Below are 18454 nucleotides of genomic sequence, written 5' to 3' on the forward strand. Positions count from 1 at the left end.
GGTAGGGTAGAGCAAAGGTCTCAGTCCAGTAGGCAGCTGATGTTATGATTAACAGGACTTCCTTAAAAACATTAAAGGTATTAACATCAAACAGTGAATCAACAATTCTGTCTTTAAAATTCGATTGAGGATTTATCTGTCTTTGGGAGGAACAGTAGAAGGGAAGGGGAAGAGCATGGAGTTCATTTTGCTATTTCCCTTCTTGGATCATCTCTCCCAGTTTTCATCTATTTGCCTAGACTGCTTTTATGAATGAAATGTAAGAGGAAGAGAGACCTGGAAAAGTAGTGTTTTCAGATTCCATTGGCTCTTCAAAGAAAAAAAAAGAGTTTGCTGAGTGAGTGATGAATATTTCCATTTGATAGCAGTTGGTAGAATAGCTCTCCTTTCATGAAGGTCACTCAAGAGTAATTTCTAGCAGACCTATACTAAGGGGAAGCTAAAATATAGCACTGTTTAGTTTAAAGTTCACAAGTGATCTTACCTTAAACAGAACACATCTGAATTTTGCTTCTATTCTAGACTTCACATTTTTTAGGCTATTGTGATATCTTATACATTCTGTACTTAAATTTAGGGTAGCACTGCCATGCTCTGTTTCATTATTTTTTTAATCTAATTTTTCCATGTTTCACAAGTGCATTGCTTTTAAGCAATTGCTAGAATGCTGCACATGCTGGTACTAAGCAATTGTCTCAGTAGTTAGAAGAATGTAAAATTCTTGCGTGTAGAATTTGATCTTCATTTGTGTAATCATTTTATTATTATGTGTAAATTTTAGAATTTTAAAACTGCAAGTAGTGAAAGGTCACAAAAACTTCGCTTGCGTTTATTCAGACTTAGTCAACATTTTCATTTCCTTAAGTTTCAGTTATATGATTCTGTCTTTTCCTACAAGCTACAAGTAGATTTGTAAATCGCAATTAATTGATGTCTTCCTTTTCCTCCTTATTGTGGAAAAGTGGCTTTGTCCCTTTATTGCATGTTTCTCAAGCTCGTTCCGGAGACAGAGTTGTCAATTTTTCTGAGATCTTTTAGGAGAGAAGCACTGTGCCAATCAGGATAGATACTGATCTGCTTTGTCACAACAGTGATAGAAAGGATGAAGTGAAGTCTATTCTACAGGGGTAAATAAGGTGCACAGAGTTTGGGAAATGCATTTTCTTCTCAATGCTCAATCAGAAAAGACTAAAAAATAATAGTTTTTTTCTGAAATATTTAGAAAATGGGTCTTTGAACATAGAACATCCACTGCATTCTCTTAAGTTAGCTGTTTGTGTGAATCTCAAATTAGGCATGAAAAATTGAAGACAACAAATTAGTTTCTGTGAAAATTTTCAGTTCATGCTACATAGCAAATACTCAGGAATTAAGAATTTTTCATTAGGGAAGAGAAAAGATGCAAAATATTTAATTGCTTTGATACCATCTTTTCCTTCAACTATGTATGTTTTTCTCTGTGCATCTTCAAGATTCTGGAGAATTAGTCCTGCTCTTCCTAATTATTTTCTTCTGTTTGCGAGGATTTGTAACAGTTTTCTTTTAAATTCCTGGAGTCTAAATAAACTACTTAAGCAAAACCACAGATTCTGTTGCATGTTAGAATGATAAGCTTCACATGGTTCATCACCCAAGTTAAGAAGCTTTTGGTCAACTCTATAGTTCTTTGTTCTCAGTTTAACAAAGTTAATAAAAGTTATGTATACAGAGCAGTGTCAATAGGTTTCAGTGGGCATAGCCCATTTTCTGTGGTTTATCCACCCTTGAACTCTTCAGCTGCTTTCAAACATCTTCCTGTTCCTGAATTTTGATTGTTTTTTTCAATGAGGCTTCTCATTTGAGTTGGCCTCCCCTATTCCACTTTCTGTGTCATTCAGGTTACATAGAATGGCCTGATGAATCCCTGTAGTTGTGTTCACTTAGTCCTGTGCAAAATTAATAGCATGTGGGGTTTTAAAAGTACGTTTAATCAAATACAGAGAGAATGGAATTTTCAGAAGTACTGGCTAGTAGTTCTGAATTCTAGAAATTTAAACATTTTCACCAAGTGATTACTTAGTCTCAATACGCAGAACTGATTTTCTTTCCCCATGCCCAAACTGAGCTTTGAAAATGTATGACTTGGGATGGATTTTCACAGAGACTGACAAAGAACCACTTCTGACATAAATGAGAAAAGTGTTCATTATGACTTTATCATGGACTTTCTATATAGGATTTTGTTTCATGTCACAGTCATAAATGGATGTTCTGGTGAAATTCACCTTTCTGATGTAGAATTATTGTGAAGGTGCTGAGCTTAAAAAGATTCATCCTAAAAAGTTATTTTTAGCAACACTGTAGGCAACTTAAAGCTGATCATTTAATGAGAAATGTCAGACAACAAAGGAATTCACCCACCAAAGCTCTCTGGGTTTTATTCTCTGAGTGAGGCTCTTTTTTTGCAAGTAAGACTCATTTCCTAAAGAAAGTCTTTGGAATTGTAGCTTCTTCTCGAAATTGCTGAAATAAACAGAGCAAACATTTTGTTTTAAAACACTTGAGTGGTTCAGTATTGTTTTAGATTAAATGAAAATTTCCTAATCCCTTGTTGAAAGTTGCTGCTTCATTCTGCTGAAGTATCTTGCTTTGTGAAAGAGATGAGTTTAAAGCATTAATGAATTAACATGGAGGTAGCTACTGTTACTCCCATTTACTGCATGACCTTAACATTTGTAAAGGGTTAACAAATTATTTATGTATTAACTGATTGTTAGCATGTTAACAGATGGCTTATAAGCAAATCTAATGTCATCTATTGATGTGCTTAGCAAGTGTTAAGGTGTGTAATAGCCAAGTGTGTAAAATGTTTATAGCACACTTTGTGGGTTTGAAATTTTTTTAAACTACTTATAAAGATAACTTCTAGTTTTTAATCATGACGCCCACAACAGTCTGACCTAATTATTTCACCTCACTAAAGAATTCTCTTGCTCATGTATTCTCTCCAGGATCATATTGTTTCTTCCTGTGACAATTGAAAAAAAATTGAGGACAGTGAGACCTCTGACAGTAACTGAAAGGGTTTTTCTTAAAACTCACAAAGCCTGAAGTAGCAGCTGACTGTGTAGCAGGAAGACTAAGAAAGAACAAGAGGAAACAAAAGTCAGGAACAAGAAAAAGTAGGACTTTTATAGTACAGAATGGAAGGAGAGCTGTGGCATTTTCAAATATGGCAATGCAGCATTACAATATCCCCCTGCCTTTTCTGCAGATGAGAATTTCTGCAGATAAAATCTTGAAAAGTTTGGACCAGATTCAACTTTCACTGGTAAGGGTCCTCAGATGGGTGGCTCCTGCTGCTTTTGACTGCTAATAAGTGAAGCTGTACCTGTGTCTTCTGAGTAAAAAATCAGCCATAATTCTCAGCAGATTTTACAGGTGATGTTTTGATGCAAGTTTCTGCAGACAGTCTCACCTCCATTGTCTAAACAGAAACACACTCTTCTGACATGGTTTTACAAAGTAGTAGATTACTTATATAACATTTTTTTCTTGCTAGGCAAGGGAGAAGTACCTGCTGTTGTGCATGCCATTCAAAACTACTTGAAAATTGATTGTAGTAAATTTTACAGGATTTTTGAAAGACTTCAGTTTTGTATGGGAACTGGAAAGTTTTCTTGCAAATTATTTTGCTCACACAGTAGCTTTATTCAAATATAAACTTGAACTGGTGAATGTCTCAAAATATAGCTCAGTCCTTGGCTCCACTGTACATGTAGAGCAAGGAGAATTAATTTTAAAGGACAAACACAATTTGAGAAGAATTTTTTTTATGAATGCAGGCATGCATAGATTCAAAAGGCAACCATATGAAATACATAGTTTTTCATACAACCTAAAAATTTGTTTAACGCGTAACATTTATATTTGTGGTTTATAATTGTCCAGAAATCAACTAAAAAACTCCTGTATTTCTATTTTCTGTGTCATTCTTACTGATTGATGAGGTCCTACTTTATAGTGAAGATTGAGTTCTTGAGGCCATGGCCTTGTAGCTAGTGCTATTAAATGTCAGTCTGCTTTGCTGCAGTTCTTCAGCTCTTTTTCTATGATGAGCTTATCTCTTCTGGTTTGATGATCTCTTGTAAACATTATTATGTTTCTACTTTAATAACCAACATTACTCATTTCAAGTATCTCAAGTGATCTCAATGAAACTGGTATTAAGATTTGCCCTTGACAAACTGCATTATTCACACTTGTTTAGCAGATTCTGTTGAGCACTAGCAGTTCTTTCCCGTTTTGCTATTTTCTTTCTTACCTCAATTGCACTGGTTACTTTTTTGTCTCCATTGATGCGGTCACTTTGCCTGTAGCAGCATGTGAAATGCTCTGTGGAAGTCCTCGTTAGAACAGCCATATCCTATTCTTTCAAGAAGCAGGAATCACCTTTTCCGGGGTATTGTGTCAATAATGCATAATGCTACATTATTTCTGCACTGTGCTTCGTAAGAGACAAAATCCTTGAATTTCAGTCATAAAAACTAGAAACAGTGTTTGTCATCTACTGTTTCATATCCTGCTTCAATTATTGTAGTTGTTTCATTTTTATTTTGCTGGTCAGATATACACAGTGACATTGTTACTTGGACTAGCTTTAGGGCTTCCACTGACAGCCTTACTGACGCTGGCTCCTTTTGATTACAATGTTGCCATGCTCCTCATCAATTACTGAGTTGGATAGATGTTACTGCTTTCTTTTACTATTTATCTGTCTTCTCTATTTACCCGTATTTACCTGATTTTCTTCTATGAGTGTGAAGACAGGTTTTGGAGGCTACATTATTTTCTCCTGACTTCTGATGTTTTGAATTTTTTTTTTTCTCAGTCTTGCTAGACTTCTTCTAGACATGTGTTGTCCATGGTATTCATGCTGACCTTCTTACAGTTTCCCTGAGTATATGTATCTATGTAAGTGGCTGAACATCCTGGTTCTTTCCTTGTAGCAACATTTTCTTAAGGTGCCTGTCAGTTTTTATTACCCTGTGGGGAAAAAAAAAAAAAAAAAAAAAAAAAGGAGAATTCTGTTGCAAATCAGGTAGGCTTTTATCTCAAGACATTTTTCCTGTCTGGAGCAATCTTCACTAAATTTGCCATGTGCTAATCAGTTTAGTTCTTATGATGTAAAAGGAGAGTGCTTTTCCTGCTTGTATGAATATGGTTTTCAATTTCTGCATAAAGAAGGTTTCCTTTTGGTTAATTGGCTGTTCACACTTGTGTCTTATAAGCGATTTCCAAATTATTTTAATTAAATCCAAATGTGCAGCAGTAATTTGAACGCTTAACACCTATCTGACAACACAACTGCTTGTGGCCTCTTCTTATCTAAGGGGAAGAATTTTTTATTCTGGTTATTTTAAAGAATTTTAATGTGAGTGTTCAGGCATTTTATATTAGCTATTCTTTTCCTCATATCCTCTATGCCTTTAAGCCCCTTAGGCAATAAAAGATGGAAGTATGCATAGCATGATTCAGTTACTATTTTAATATATTATCATATGAAGCTAATATATTTAATAAATTAATTCTGAATTTGTTATTAAATTGAACTTTTTTTCATGGGATGATTCAGTACTTGCCACTGAAAAATTCCTTTGTTTATGAAATTCAATCTGAAATGGAATTGCTTGCATGTAGTTGATCTGAAGAGTTACTTCAGACTGGGATTTTTTTTGCTCTGCTTCTGTCCTTCCTTCCTCCAAGTGGAGCTTGATGTTACAGGTGGTCTTTGGATTGCTACTGTCTGCTGTTTCCTGCCTGTTCAGTTGCATATATGCAGCCTTTGGTAATTTTGCTGATGATCAAATACGTAATAGCAAATATTTTTAAATTAGAGTTTCTAACATAATGACACTTCAGGAAAAGGTTTGCCTGGTTCCTCACTGTCTATACAGGAGTCTTCAACTCATGTTTAGTAGTAGGTGCACAGCTCAAGAAAGCCTGTAGTTCTGTTTTTCTTACATGAAGGTGTCTGAGGCAGTTTGGGATTCTGTGATTATGTCCTTGATAAAGTTTCAAGATGGACAGGAGTTGCTACCTGGCTATTCTCAATCTCCTTAGGAAGAAGGAGACAGAGTGGGTTGTTGTGTGCCACAATTTATCATGCATATTAATTGTGCTATATAATGGTATAAAGTTAGGACTTGGGTAGTTCACATGAGTAATTGGCAAGTAATCAGTAATTAAAAGTATATTGCAACTAATAGGTTAATTTTTTTCTTTAAATCCTGCTGGATGCAAAGTTGCAAAGTGACATCACACTGCAAAGGTGACATCACCTCCTTATCTTCTCTGGGAGCTGTTTTTCATTGCCAGTGTTTCTGGCCTGCTTTAGGCCTATGAGTAAATATTGGTGAATAGCCCCAGTTCCCCCCAGGCCTTAGGAACAAGGATCCCCACTGTACCATTTCCTCTTCTGAGATGGAGCATGACTGTCCCCTCTAAGGACCGTTCTCTGCACCTGTAGGTGAAGATCTTGTCTTGTGTGAGCAGATGAAATGTGGTATCTCTGTTTTGTTGAAATAGCTACTGGAGTCCTGACACCTACAAGATTTTTGTTAGGAGGCACTATTTCCTGATCACAACAGAAATGGAACAGGAGTGTGACATGGAATGTGCCAGTTAGATGTTATGTTAGTCACATTTTTCTTAAAAGCACAACGATTTAGGGTGAGAGACAATATTTTATTTGTCATCAGGCTTAAGCATTTCAGTGACACTTTTTTTTCCCCTCTTACCAATATATTCCTTGTCCTGTAGACAAAACCACTGTTTCAGAGAAATCCTTGAGTCTCCTTTGCCTGGTGGCCATAGTAAATGAAGCTACTGGGCAATGGTGCTCAGAGAGCTGTTTGGCAGTGATTACTTGTGTTCTTTTCTATCTCCCATTTTGTCTCGTTATGCTATCATACCACAGACAGACTGTAAGTCTTTGAGACAACAGCTTCCTTATACAACGTCTCTCTGCTGTCTTTTACATTCTGTGGTCCAGCCTGCCAGAAAGTGGGATTATTCAGATCCTTTCATTCTGTAGCATCCCCAGTACTCCCTCCTCCTTTGCATCTCTGCAGTATTTTCATTTTGTGATTTGAGGTTTGCACCTGTGCTGATTTGTCTGGCAAGCAGTTCTTAGGTCAATGTTACCCCCTATTATGGGACACAGGCAACATTCTATTGAACAGAGAGGTAGAAGCCCAAAGGTAACTTATCAGTGCTGAACTCTTGCACAGCAGGCCAATGAACCAGTTAAATTATGCCATTTTAATAGCTCAAGGGTATAATGAATGGGCTTGTAAATTCTGCTGCTGACATCTTTTTTTCCCTTGCTTGTTTTTGTGAATTGATGGTCATCTTGGGTGTAACTACTTTAATCCTATATTTTACAAGTGTCAGAACTGTTTGTTACTGGAATCAGTCACTATAATAGAAAGTGGATGCATCAGCTTTTTGAGATGCATTCAGCAGCAGGACTGATGAGCAGATTTTTATCTAAAGCATCACATTGAATAAAATATGACTAAACATAAATCCTGTCACTGAGTGTTCAGTCAGTTGTACTGTCTGCAGATCATTCCCTATAGTAATGTAATGGCTGTAAAAAGATTAGATGTTTTGTTGATTCTTCTGATTTTTTTTTTATTTGTTGTTGTGGGAATTTTGTTTGGGTTTTTAAAATATGTTGTTCAGTTGTTTTCATGGCAAAAGATGATGCTTGAAATATTAACTGTATTATATGATAATATTTCTGTTTGCAAAGATGGAGGCAAGGTAGAAGATGGTGTTGGAGCATTTGACTCTGTGCTTGACTGTCATTGAATGGAGAAATAACACTAGTGATCATGTAAATACTATGCTTGGCATATTATAAAAATGTGTATTGGAAGAAGAACTAAGTTATCAGCTGATAACTAAGTTATCATCTCAGTTTTTAGGAAAATGCAGTATAAATTGAATTACTTTCTCCCCCACTTTGCAAGCAAATGTTGAATATTCAGGAACTTGACAGGATAGTCAAGTTTAGTGAGTGTGATGCCAAGTCTTATAGCTGTAAAGACTGAACTTTCTTCTATATATTTTGAACATGTACATTAGAGGTGTACAAAAAGGGAATCTCAACTGCAAAGTGAAGGGACATTTGAACCAAATAATTTTATTAGTTTTTGTAATTCTATAAAATGCTGATTGTGATTGTATCTCTGTGGGTTATAGTTCATCTGAAAATAAAAATTACAAACATTTCACTAAAAGATTTTAGAACTCAGAATTTATAAGCTGTTAAAGTTTGAATAGAACTTTACCTTCTTTTGTGGAAAAATTGCTGGAGTAGGTCAAGTTTTCAAGGCTTTTGGATTCAGTCCAAGTTCTTGTGTGTTAACATAAAAGTTTATATAACACAGACAAGGTGACTAAATACTAACTAGACTTTTGAAATATTATTTTTCAAATTACTTAGAAATGTTTCCATAATCTTTATACAGTTAGATTTTGTTTTATATGTGTCTTAGTCTTCCTTATTTTTCTTAGGAGCCTTCTAAATAGGCTTAAAAAATTCACCTTTTGCCCAGTGAACTTCTGAACACCTATGAAAATAAAATGTGCTACACTTGGTAATATTGAGAAAAGACAAATATATAAGAAGTTGATGTGTTCTGTACACATTCCAAGAGTAACAATAACATAAGAAAACATTCCCCAATTTGTTCCAGTAAAGGAACACAATAAATCCGCCTTAGTTTACTGCTACCCAAAATTAACTGGAAAGGTAAAAAAGAAAGTGGATTTCCAATAAAATTCCATTAAGACTTGTGTTAGTAGTTATACCTCATTATGGGCATAGACAAATTTGTTGGCAAACAAATTTGTTTGTAGACAAACCCTATTGTTCCATCCTACCTACATTTGATGTCTTCTTATTTGTTTTGATTTATTTCATTTTTATTGAAGCCAATATAAGGAAGAATTACTGAAATTTCTGGTTGTTCTTGTTCTGTGTATATCTGGGTTGTCAGTCTTGTTGTTGGCAGCATTCCAGCACCAAGCTGCAAAGGAAGTAACACTTGCTATTTACAATTTTAAAATTCTTTTGTACAGTGATAATTTTACTTTTCCATGTGACCATATTCCTCAGATTTCCTATATTTTTTAAACTTCCCTGAGAATGCAAGTGGGATTGCATCCCACCTGAAGCTGTGAGAAGTGAAGGACTGCCCAGCGAGCCTTTAGAGCTGGATGTGATCATTCATGTGCACCATCATGGCATGTTGAGCATGTCCCAAGCTGAACTTCAGAACACTATTTTTTAACTTTTTTTTTCTTTTTTTTTTTTTTTTTTTTGCAGTTGTTGGTTTTGCTATTTTGAATTGAGATACTGAAACAAGACAGACTTGTTTTCCTTGTGTTCTTAGTAATTACCTGTGCTGCAGGTGCTAGAACAGAGTGAATGAGCCCTGTTTTGAAACAGTGCTGGCACTTTACCCTGTATTTATTCAAAGCTGTGCTTCCATTGACTTCAGCTTTCATTGGCAATACTTAGCAATCCTGTCCAGCCAAATCCAGGTTTATGGATAAATAAAATAACACAGCAGTGACCCCTGTGAAGAAGTTTGCATTGATAGGAAAGCTGTTTAAGCCATAAGAGTTTTAGCTGTTCCCTAGATCTCATTGTTCTGATCAAAATACTACGTGTAATGTCGCAGGCTCTGATGACTCCTGGGAGCCTCCCTGGAGTTGTGGTGTTCTGGAAACAGTTAATATTTCTGTGAGTCGAAGCCATCTTGTTGCTCAGCAGAGTTGGGTTGTGTTGTGCCACATACTGGTGCAGAAAGCTGAAAAATCTAGGGTAGCATGAAAATGAAGAGCACTGAAATAAATTACTGAAACTGAGAATTAATGAATAAATTTATTTGAGGATATGAGAATTTATATGAGAATTACTTAATAAATTACTGAAAGTGAGAACTGCTCAGAATATAGGAAGCTTAGTAGGAAGTCAGCGAACTGAAATATGTAGACCCAGGGAAATGTGTCTTTGGGAGGGTCCAGATACATGAGGATTTGCTGCTTGCACAGTAAAAAATATGCAGATGAGGGGTGTCTCTCAACTCCATGTGTATTTTATGCTATAGGTGTAGATGATCATGCCAACAAGGATTTAAAACATGCAACCATGTGTTTCATGGTTAAGGATTCTGAGTATGGATGATAGCTGGGCTTCGGCACCATGAGTTAGATTGCTGACATGCATTCTTAGGGTAAAACTCGTGCCTTTTTAACTGTATTTTAATAATTAATGGTCAGGTGTCTTCTGCCATAATACTCTACAGAGTCAGAAGAAAATGATACAGCATCAGGTTTTGGAGCAAGATGCATATTCTCCGTGTCTCTGCCATGGGATCGGTCAGTCATTTCCTTTTTTAGTTCATTAGTTCCAATTACTTTGGGCTACCTGTTCAAGCTGAGAGAGTTAATGAGGAAATGAGGCTGTATTAAGATCTACTTCTCCCTGTTATGGTCGTAGTTACAGATTTGATCTTGACATTGTCATTTGTGATGTAGTCGTATATTTTTTTCTCATTCTTTATCTTTCCCTCTCAGCAGTAAAGACATGGTTTGTGTATCTTCTGGGAGGGACCTGGAGTAGTGCTGGGTATGCCCTGCCCTTACATGCCCCTGCTGTGAGTCTGAAGGGAGCAGAACAAAGCCTACCATGTTACAGGGTACAACAAATGGGAAAAAGTTCTTTTTATTTCAAATGTTACAAATGTGTCAGTACTTCAGTACTGCTAAGTAATATTTGTTTCATGAATAAGATAACTTTCAAAATTACTTTTGACTTCCTGGAATTTGCTGATGCACTTATTACAACTCAGCCATCTCTTGGAGTGACACCGGCATGTGTCCTAGAGATAAACAGACCTCTTCAAAGCACTGTTTTGATTCATTCCAAGAGCTTGTTCATTATGTATGTTGGATGGAGACTGGAGACTTCTGAATAATTATCATGGCTATGTAATTAAAGACTAGCATAATACATATGCACGAAAGTGTAGGATTCAGGTAAACTGCACATTGCTGTGTTTTCTCATTTTATTTTAGTGTATTGACTCTGCAGTTATTTTTGGCAGTTACTCTTTGGTTTTGTTTTTGGTTTTTTTTCTAAATTAAGAGGTTATAGACACTGTGTTATGTGACATTTTTTATTGGACTTACAAGGAAGGTATTTACAAGTAGAAAGTTGAGACCCAGCTTCAACTAAAGGTCCATTTCACTTTGTGATCCTTCAAAATCTGATACTGATATGCATTTGTGATTTTTCACTATATTGATGTCCACTTTGAGGAAGTCCATGGCATAGATGAATGTATAGATAGCAGCCATGAAGGGCTGGTATTTAAGGCTTTGGGACACATCTCTTCTCTAAGAGCTCTTATTACTAAACTGTTTTTCTTTCAAGTCTGGAGAATTCTGAGAACTGAAATATGCTGCCATATACACCAGCAGCTAACAAGGAAGGAGCTACTGTCTGCACACAGCAGAAATACAATCCAACATGGGCAGGCTGGACTTAATCTTTTGCTGACTTAATGATTATTGTGTAGCCAAAGGCAGTGCCTGGTAGCTGGAGATTTCTCTTTTATCCATAATGCAGTTTATCTAAGTAGGTCTTAGGAGCTTTGTCTTCTGTAGGAAGATATCCCAGCAAATCTTCCAGACTGGCTGGATTTTAAAACTTCTTTTCCAAGTTATTTATTATGCTTTATCACTCTGTATTTTGTATATATTTTGATTTTAGTTCATGGTTCTTGTCCCAGAACTTTCTTGCAAAGTTCTCGTGTGCTGCTGAGGACCTTTATGAAATGTTTATGTTGTTGGGATTGTTTGGCAATAGATTGGTGGCCTATGGAAACAATGCAAAAGGCAAATCCAGGAGCTGGAACAGTATCAGCTCACAAAACCAGGAGAACCTGTTCATGCTGAGAAATGAGGAAACATAATTGTGTGTGTGTGTGCAGAAGCACCAGTTGTCTCGGAAGAAATTGCTGAATTTAGAAAACAGTTTTCAAATCTGCTGAGTACAAATGAGTTGCTACTGAAATGAAAGCTACTGAGAAAAATGGTAATAGCCCTTTTATTTAGGAGCTAGAATATTAGCCCTTACTTGTGTTTTATCACCCACACTGCAAAGTCTGTAGTCAGCACGCCTTATACTTATGCACTGCCACAACATACTCGTAAAATCTGTTGCGTCTAAAATTTCTTTTACTAGATTTATCTTGCTCAAGTGCTATAATGGGAAGTGTTATAATTGCCTGGTAAAAGGTTTTGATTAAATTGATCTTCCGGTGTTTAATGTAGGTCTGTTTTAATCTTGAAAATATATTGCAGGTTTGTGTGCCCCTTAAAGGGTTAAGAAGATGCAGCATTCCAACAAGCCTGCCCTGCATAGCCTTGCTGCCACACTACAATTTCTTTCTCCCTTTTTCCACTTGTGTCCATGTGCACAGCTCCTTGGCAGGTTACAGAACAAAGCAGGACCTCCCAGGGATTTGCTGCTATAGTAGCATAGTTAAAATATAACATACATATGTTAATAAAGGGCAATTAAATTCAATTTGTAGGCTGTGTCCTCTTCTGAACTCACGCCTTCTGACCTCTAAGACTGTAATCTCAGGAATGTTTGAAGCTGGAATAAACTACCATTGTGGCAAAAGCTGCAGTCCTGCCCTTTAGCTCTCCTGCCAGTGTTGGTTTTGCCTGCTCAGCTCTGCTATGGCTGTATAGTACACCAGGTCAGGGCACATCTGACTGAAAAATACTTCCTTACCTCTACAGATATAAGCTCTATCTTTGCATTCATATTTTCTCTTCAAAAAGGTGTTGTAGTTGGGTATTGAAACATCTGACCTCTTCACTTGCATGCAGTACACGTATCTCAAAGACACAGATAGAAAAAGCCAAGAAAAATTCTTGATTTGAAGGAATGATATAGATCCCATTTAATCAATTGACTAATACGTCACTAGAATGGGTTTTTTCATCAAAGTTAATGCTTTTTATTTTCAATTTACCCTTGCTTTTTTTTTTTTTTTAAGGAAGTGATTATGAAATAAAACAAACTCTTCTCCACTAGTGCATATTACTAATAAGTGGGTTGTTTTAACCAAATAAAGTTTTGGTTTTGGAGAAAAATCCCAACCTCAGCATTTTGGATATTTTTGTTCGGTTTAAGGGTTTTTCCCAAGGATCTACTTTGAATTTGCTGGACATACATACATTTTATTTTATGTTTCAGTGTATTGCTCCATTTGGATAGGGGAGCAAGTACTCTTTTAAACACAGTATACAAATGAGGGGATTCTCAGCAGCTGTAGAAGACAAGAATCATCAACAAAAAGAATTGAAAATGAGTGAGCTCATTTGAACTTCAGTACTTAGTATAGCTTCTAACAGAAATCAAGTATTATTCTTTGAACATCGTGTATGACTGCCAGGAATGCTCAATTGATTAGTAGTCCACTTATAGAAAATACAACATTAGCATGTTGGATAAGGCACTGTGGGAACATAAGATTTTTGACAGTAAGATTATCTGTATTTCAGAGTTTTCTGTAACAGCAAGCTTTTAATGATGTGTATTAATTTTAATTTCAGAACAGGAATATTAAAAGAAAGCTTAATTTATACCAGTGAACTCCATTCTCTCATTTAGTTTTATTTAGACAACCTAAGAACAAGATGGTTCAAGAGAAATAATATTTATTAAGACAGAATTTTATTACCTTTTCTGTGGATACTAATTTTTCTCTGAGGATTTTAAATACTAATTTTGCAAGCAAGAATATTTTATAGTAACCAGCATGTGAAAAACATTGTTCCAGGAATTGTGGGAGCATATTACAACGAAGGTTTCTGTTTTGCAAGCTAGGATGTTATACCACTCATTATCAGCTGTAGCATAATATAGTACACAACACTCCCATTTTCTTATTAATAGTGATGAGAATAGGCAAGCAAATTTTTTTTAGCAACAGGGTAACTACAAGGGGCCATTCTGTTATGCTGTCTTATGGTGTACAGTATTCTGGATATAGGGGCATTGGTAACTTGTTTCCTCCCTGGAATTGTTCCTGAACTTTGCAACTGGTTTTTCTAGCAGGCCTGCTGAAGACTGATTCTGGGTTTTGTTTCTCTTTCTTTTCTCTTTCTCTCTTTCTCTTTTCTCTTCTTCCTCTTCTTTCTCTTTTCCTCTTTCCTTCCCCTCTTTCCTCTTTTCTTTTCTCTTTCTCTTTTCTCTTTTCCCTTTTCCTCTTTTCTTTTCTCTTTCTTTTCTCTTTTCTTTTCCTCTTTTCTTTTCTCTTTTCTTTTCTCTTTTCTTTTCTCTTTTCTCTTTTCTTTTCTCTTTTCTTTTCTCTTTTCTTTTCTCTTTTCTTTTCTCTTTTCTTTTCTCTTTTCTTTTCTCTTTTCTTTTCTCTTTTCTTTTCTCTTTCTTTCTCTTTTCTTTCTCTTTTTCTTTTCTCTTTTCTTTTCTCTTTCTTCTCTTTCTTCTTTTCTTTTCTCTTTTCTTTTCTCTTTCTTTTCTCTTTTCTTTCTCTTTTCTTTTCTCTTTTCTTTCTCTTTTTCTTTTCTCTTCTTTTCTTTTCTCTTTTCTTTTCTCTTTTCTTTTCTCTTTTCTTTTCTCTTTTCTTTTCTCTTTTCTTTTCTCTTTTCTTTTCTCTTTTCTTTTCTCTTTTCTTTTCTTTTTTCTTTTCTCTTTTCTTTTCTCTTTTCTTTTCTCTTTTCTTTTCTCTTTTCTTTCCTCTTTTCTTTCTCTTTTCTTTTCTCTTTTCTTTTCTCTTTTCTTTTTTCCCTTTTACTTACCAAAAGCAGAAGCAGAACTACAGTGAATTGAACATGGGAGGTTCAAACAATACAGACCAGCCCTTGTTCAGGTTTTTGAGTGCCCTACAGTGGAAGTGTTATCCTAGCTTGCCTCTATTTTGTCTTGCACCTAGTGTACTTTCCTTAAACCTGTCAGGTTAACGTTAGACATTTGAAGAATTAATCGGTACTTTCTGGCACAAAGGTGCCTGCTGGTGTCTTGAGCATTGCTTGCTTCTGCTCTGATATTAAGGTAGCACAGTGACAGAAAGCAGATGATGAAGCTGTAAACCAAGTATCTCTGAAACAATTTCATTTCTCCAGTGTAAGCATTAACACTGCTTTAGTTCCAAGTTCTTATTTAAATGACAATATTTAGAATTAGCAGTTGCTTGTATGTATATTTTTAGAAATACTCAAAAGCCTCTTTGCCTAGCTGTACTGGTGAAAACAGCAGTTGCAAATTGAAGGGTATAATTTTAAACAACTGTAGACATATTTATAAATTTTTTTTTCCTTATGGAAAGTTCTGTCAAGAAGAAATGTAGAATTGGATGCTGGAATTTATATAACAAGAAATGAGCCTATGTTAGAAAATTAAATTTTTCAATAACACTTGTCTTTTCTTCCTTTTTTTTCCTTTCTTCTAGGACCGGAATAGGCCCTATGACACTTTTAACTTGCACTCTTTGGAAAATTCCTTAATGGATATGATAAGGACTGATCATGAGCCTCTGAAAGGTAAACACTACCCTCCCAGTGGCCCACCAATGAGTTTCGCTGATATAATGTGGAGGAATCATTTTACAGGTTAGGAATATTCATATGTCCATGCTTGCTTGGTGTTTAAACAAAAATCAGCTTTTCAGTATTTCTATAAACTTTTTATTAATGAATGAGTTTCCAGTTTTGTGAAATTTCTGTTTTCCCATCTTAAGATAAACTTCTCTACTAGGAAGATAAGGTGAAATGTGTATCCATTTATTGTAAGTGTACAATCATAGTATTATCTGACTGGCATATCTGAAACATGGGATTTTGTATCAACAAATTGTAGAGCAAGATCTCTTGCTGCAGTCACTTTGAAACATGCTTCATGCAACTGGAGTCCAATTGTTGTGTTCAGCATCTTTTTCAAAGGTTATACTAAAGCGTGGATTATCAGCTAGGATGCACTGATCCTAAACCAACCACTGTATCAAGGTTATTCTCTATATGATTTCAGGTTTCTTTTGAACGAATTTATCTTAATTTGGATTTCAAATTGTTAGGGGGAGCCAAAAGATATTAGCTATTTTTAAGTGCTGGGAAAGTTTTGATTATTTATGCTATTAAACTCTGTTTGTTCTACCAGGTGTTGGCATTAGGGATGAAACCATTTCTAGTACTTGGCTGATAGTATAGTAAAAGGTGTGGCAGCATTTCACTGAATTCCTGATCAACCTGCACACTCCTGTCCTTTGTCTTTATCTTTCATTGGTTATGTTTACAAATAGGTACACATTCTTGCTGGTATGCATTCTTGCTGACTTATAAGACTGAGGATAGTTGTAAGCCATATACCAAGGAAGTATTGAACAAGAAATGATTCCCAAATACTAAGAAGTCAGAACACAAAGAAGAAATTTAGTTGTGTATAGCACTTCCTATGCTAATACCTTTATGCATGTATTTTGATGTCATGACTGCCTCATTTACTCTCCTCTCCATTTGTAAAAATATTTTTTCTTGGTTAAAAGTATAGTGCCTTTTTTGCCATCTCTTCTGGGTACCGGTTTTATTCACTACTCAAACAAACTGGCTTCTTTACCACTGATATCTTGAAATTTGCTGTGCCATAGCCTTCATGTGTCTTTAACCATTATTCATCTGTCTAAAATGGGAAGGAATACAGTCTCATGTCCATTCTGATCATAAACCTCTGAAATAAGGGTTAAGGTTGAACTTAAAAAACCATGCTCAACAAAATTGACATTTCTACTGGATGTATGTTTCATGTGGCTGGCATTAGAACATGAAATAAAATTCAAATTGGGGGTAAATACAGTTAAGTATTTATTGCGTCTTGTTAGATACATTGTACTTTAGCTAAAACTCATGATTTTTATGGGGTTTTTCAGTTTTTATTTACATATACAAATAGAGACTAATTTTTTAAGAATGAATTTCCACATGAATCTGAGTGTGGAAAAAAATGAAAAAGATGGGGTTAGAAATTGGATTGGATATTAATTACTGAAGTTGGATATTGTGTAAAGTTTAAATTGATCTTTTCCATTTGACAATGGGACCATTAGCTTTACTTTTGCTCTAACAAGGGCTTCTGTCTCAGACTGGATGTGCTCTTTCTAACTATTTCATTTTCTCCATTCAGTGTTTCTCACCCATTTTGGCCTTCCTCCCTTGCCAATGAGCTCACCTCCAGTCAGCAGCTGCTGGAGAGTCTGTTTTTCTAATAGTTACCTCCCTGTGTCTCTGCTATGGGTTTTCCCCCCAATGATACCATTGCTTTCCCTGTGTTTCTTTTTTCTCTTCCATCTGAGTACAGGGCTGACTTTGCCAGCCCCCAGCCTAGCCCTGGCCTTGTGTGCACTTTCCCTGCTCCTGTTTTCACACTGCAGTGTGACTGGGAATATTTGTGGGAGTGGCTCTTTCAGGACATGTTTATTCTCCCTTGCAAGCAGAGCTGCTTTCCTCTGTGTTAAACAGATCTATGTTACTATTTTAGCTGAATCCTTTTCCTGAAAACCATTCTTCTGCAAAAATTGATTCGGTCCTGATGTCACTTTCTTACTGTATTTTTTCTGTTTCTGTGAAAATTGGTCTTGAATGTTTTCCTGTACATCCCACTACTTTTTCTCTACAAAGGTGCAGAAGGTTTTTAGCTGCTGTCCTGCTCTGCACCTTCCCCACATTTCACTTTGCTGCCTTATAAACTCACATGCTTTTTCTTATTTATTCCACACTCCTCTGACTCTCTCCCTTAAGGTAGCAGGACATTTTAGTCTGTTAGCACATTCAGAAAGTAAGTGATCAGTTCTGCTTGCTTTGGCTTGCTCTGAAGTCATTGCCAAATTGTAATGTATTTTCACCTTGAAGTTTTTTTAATATATTGGTTATGTACTTCAGCTTAATTTTTTCAGTTCCTTGTAGACAAGCCCATGTGAATGGCTCTTGTGTGAAATTTCTGGAATATGATTAACTTAAACAACTCTCCGAGCTAGTTCCTCTTCATTTTACCAACTCTGTCTTTCATAGTAAACTGTTCATTTCCTTTAAATCTTTACTTCCTCTTGCATCTAATTGTTCTCTCTTAGGTTTGTGCACTATTTCTTCTGTAGATACAAAAATTCTAATTTAAAATAAAAGCAATGAGGTGGCTTTCAAATGACTTTTTAAAGTTGTTCTTCTTTTGGTAAATGAGCCCTTTTTTTCAAACAATCACAGCTAGAAGCACTTACATGTCAGTTTGCTATACATTTACTATCCAAAATTTTAAGTGGAAAGTATGAAAAGGGTGCGTACCAAAATCCTCAGATTTTGAAAATACAGGAAG

The 18454-nt window shown here is 35.7% G+C and overlaps 1 protein-coding gene across 10 annotated transcripts in view; it reads left to right on the forward strand.

The window, feature by feature from the left end:
- Positions 1 to 18454, forward strand: part of CPEB3 (cytoplasmic polyadenylation element binding protein 3) — an 82621-nt gene that overhangs the window by 13802 nt on the left and 50365 nt on the right. For 8 of the 10 annotated variants that reach the window (XM_038140261.1, XM_038140263.1, XM_038140268.1 and 5 more), the window contains exon 3: positions 15549 to 15708. In XM_038140261.1, the coding sequence (XP_037996189.1) occupies positions 15549 to 15708 (160 nt within the window). The remainder of the gene's footprint in view (positions 1 to 15548; positions 15709 to 18454) is intronic. The other 2 variants (XM_038140264.1, XM_038140269.1) reach the window with 1 other exon arrangement.

The sequence above is a fragment of the Motacilla alba genome, chromosome 6 (genome assembly GCF_015832195.1).
Source record: "Motacilla alba alba isolate MOTALB_02 chromosome 6, Motacilla_alba_V1.0_pri, whole genome shotgun sequence".
In the NCBI taxonomy this organism is placed as follows: domain Eukaryota; kingdom Metazoa; phylum Chordata; class Aves; order Passeriformes; family Motacillidae; genus Motacilla; species Motacilla alba.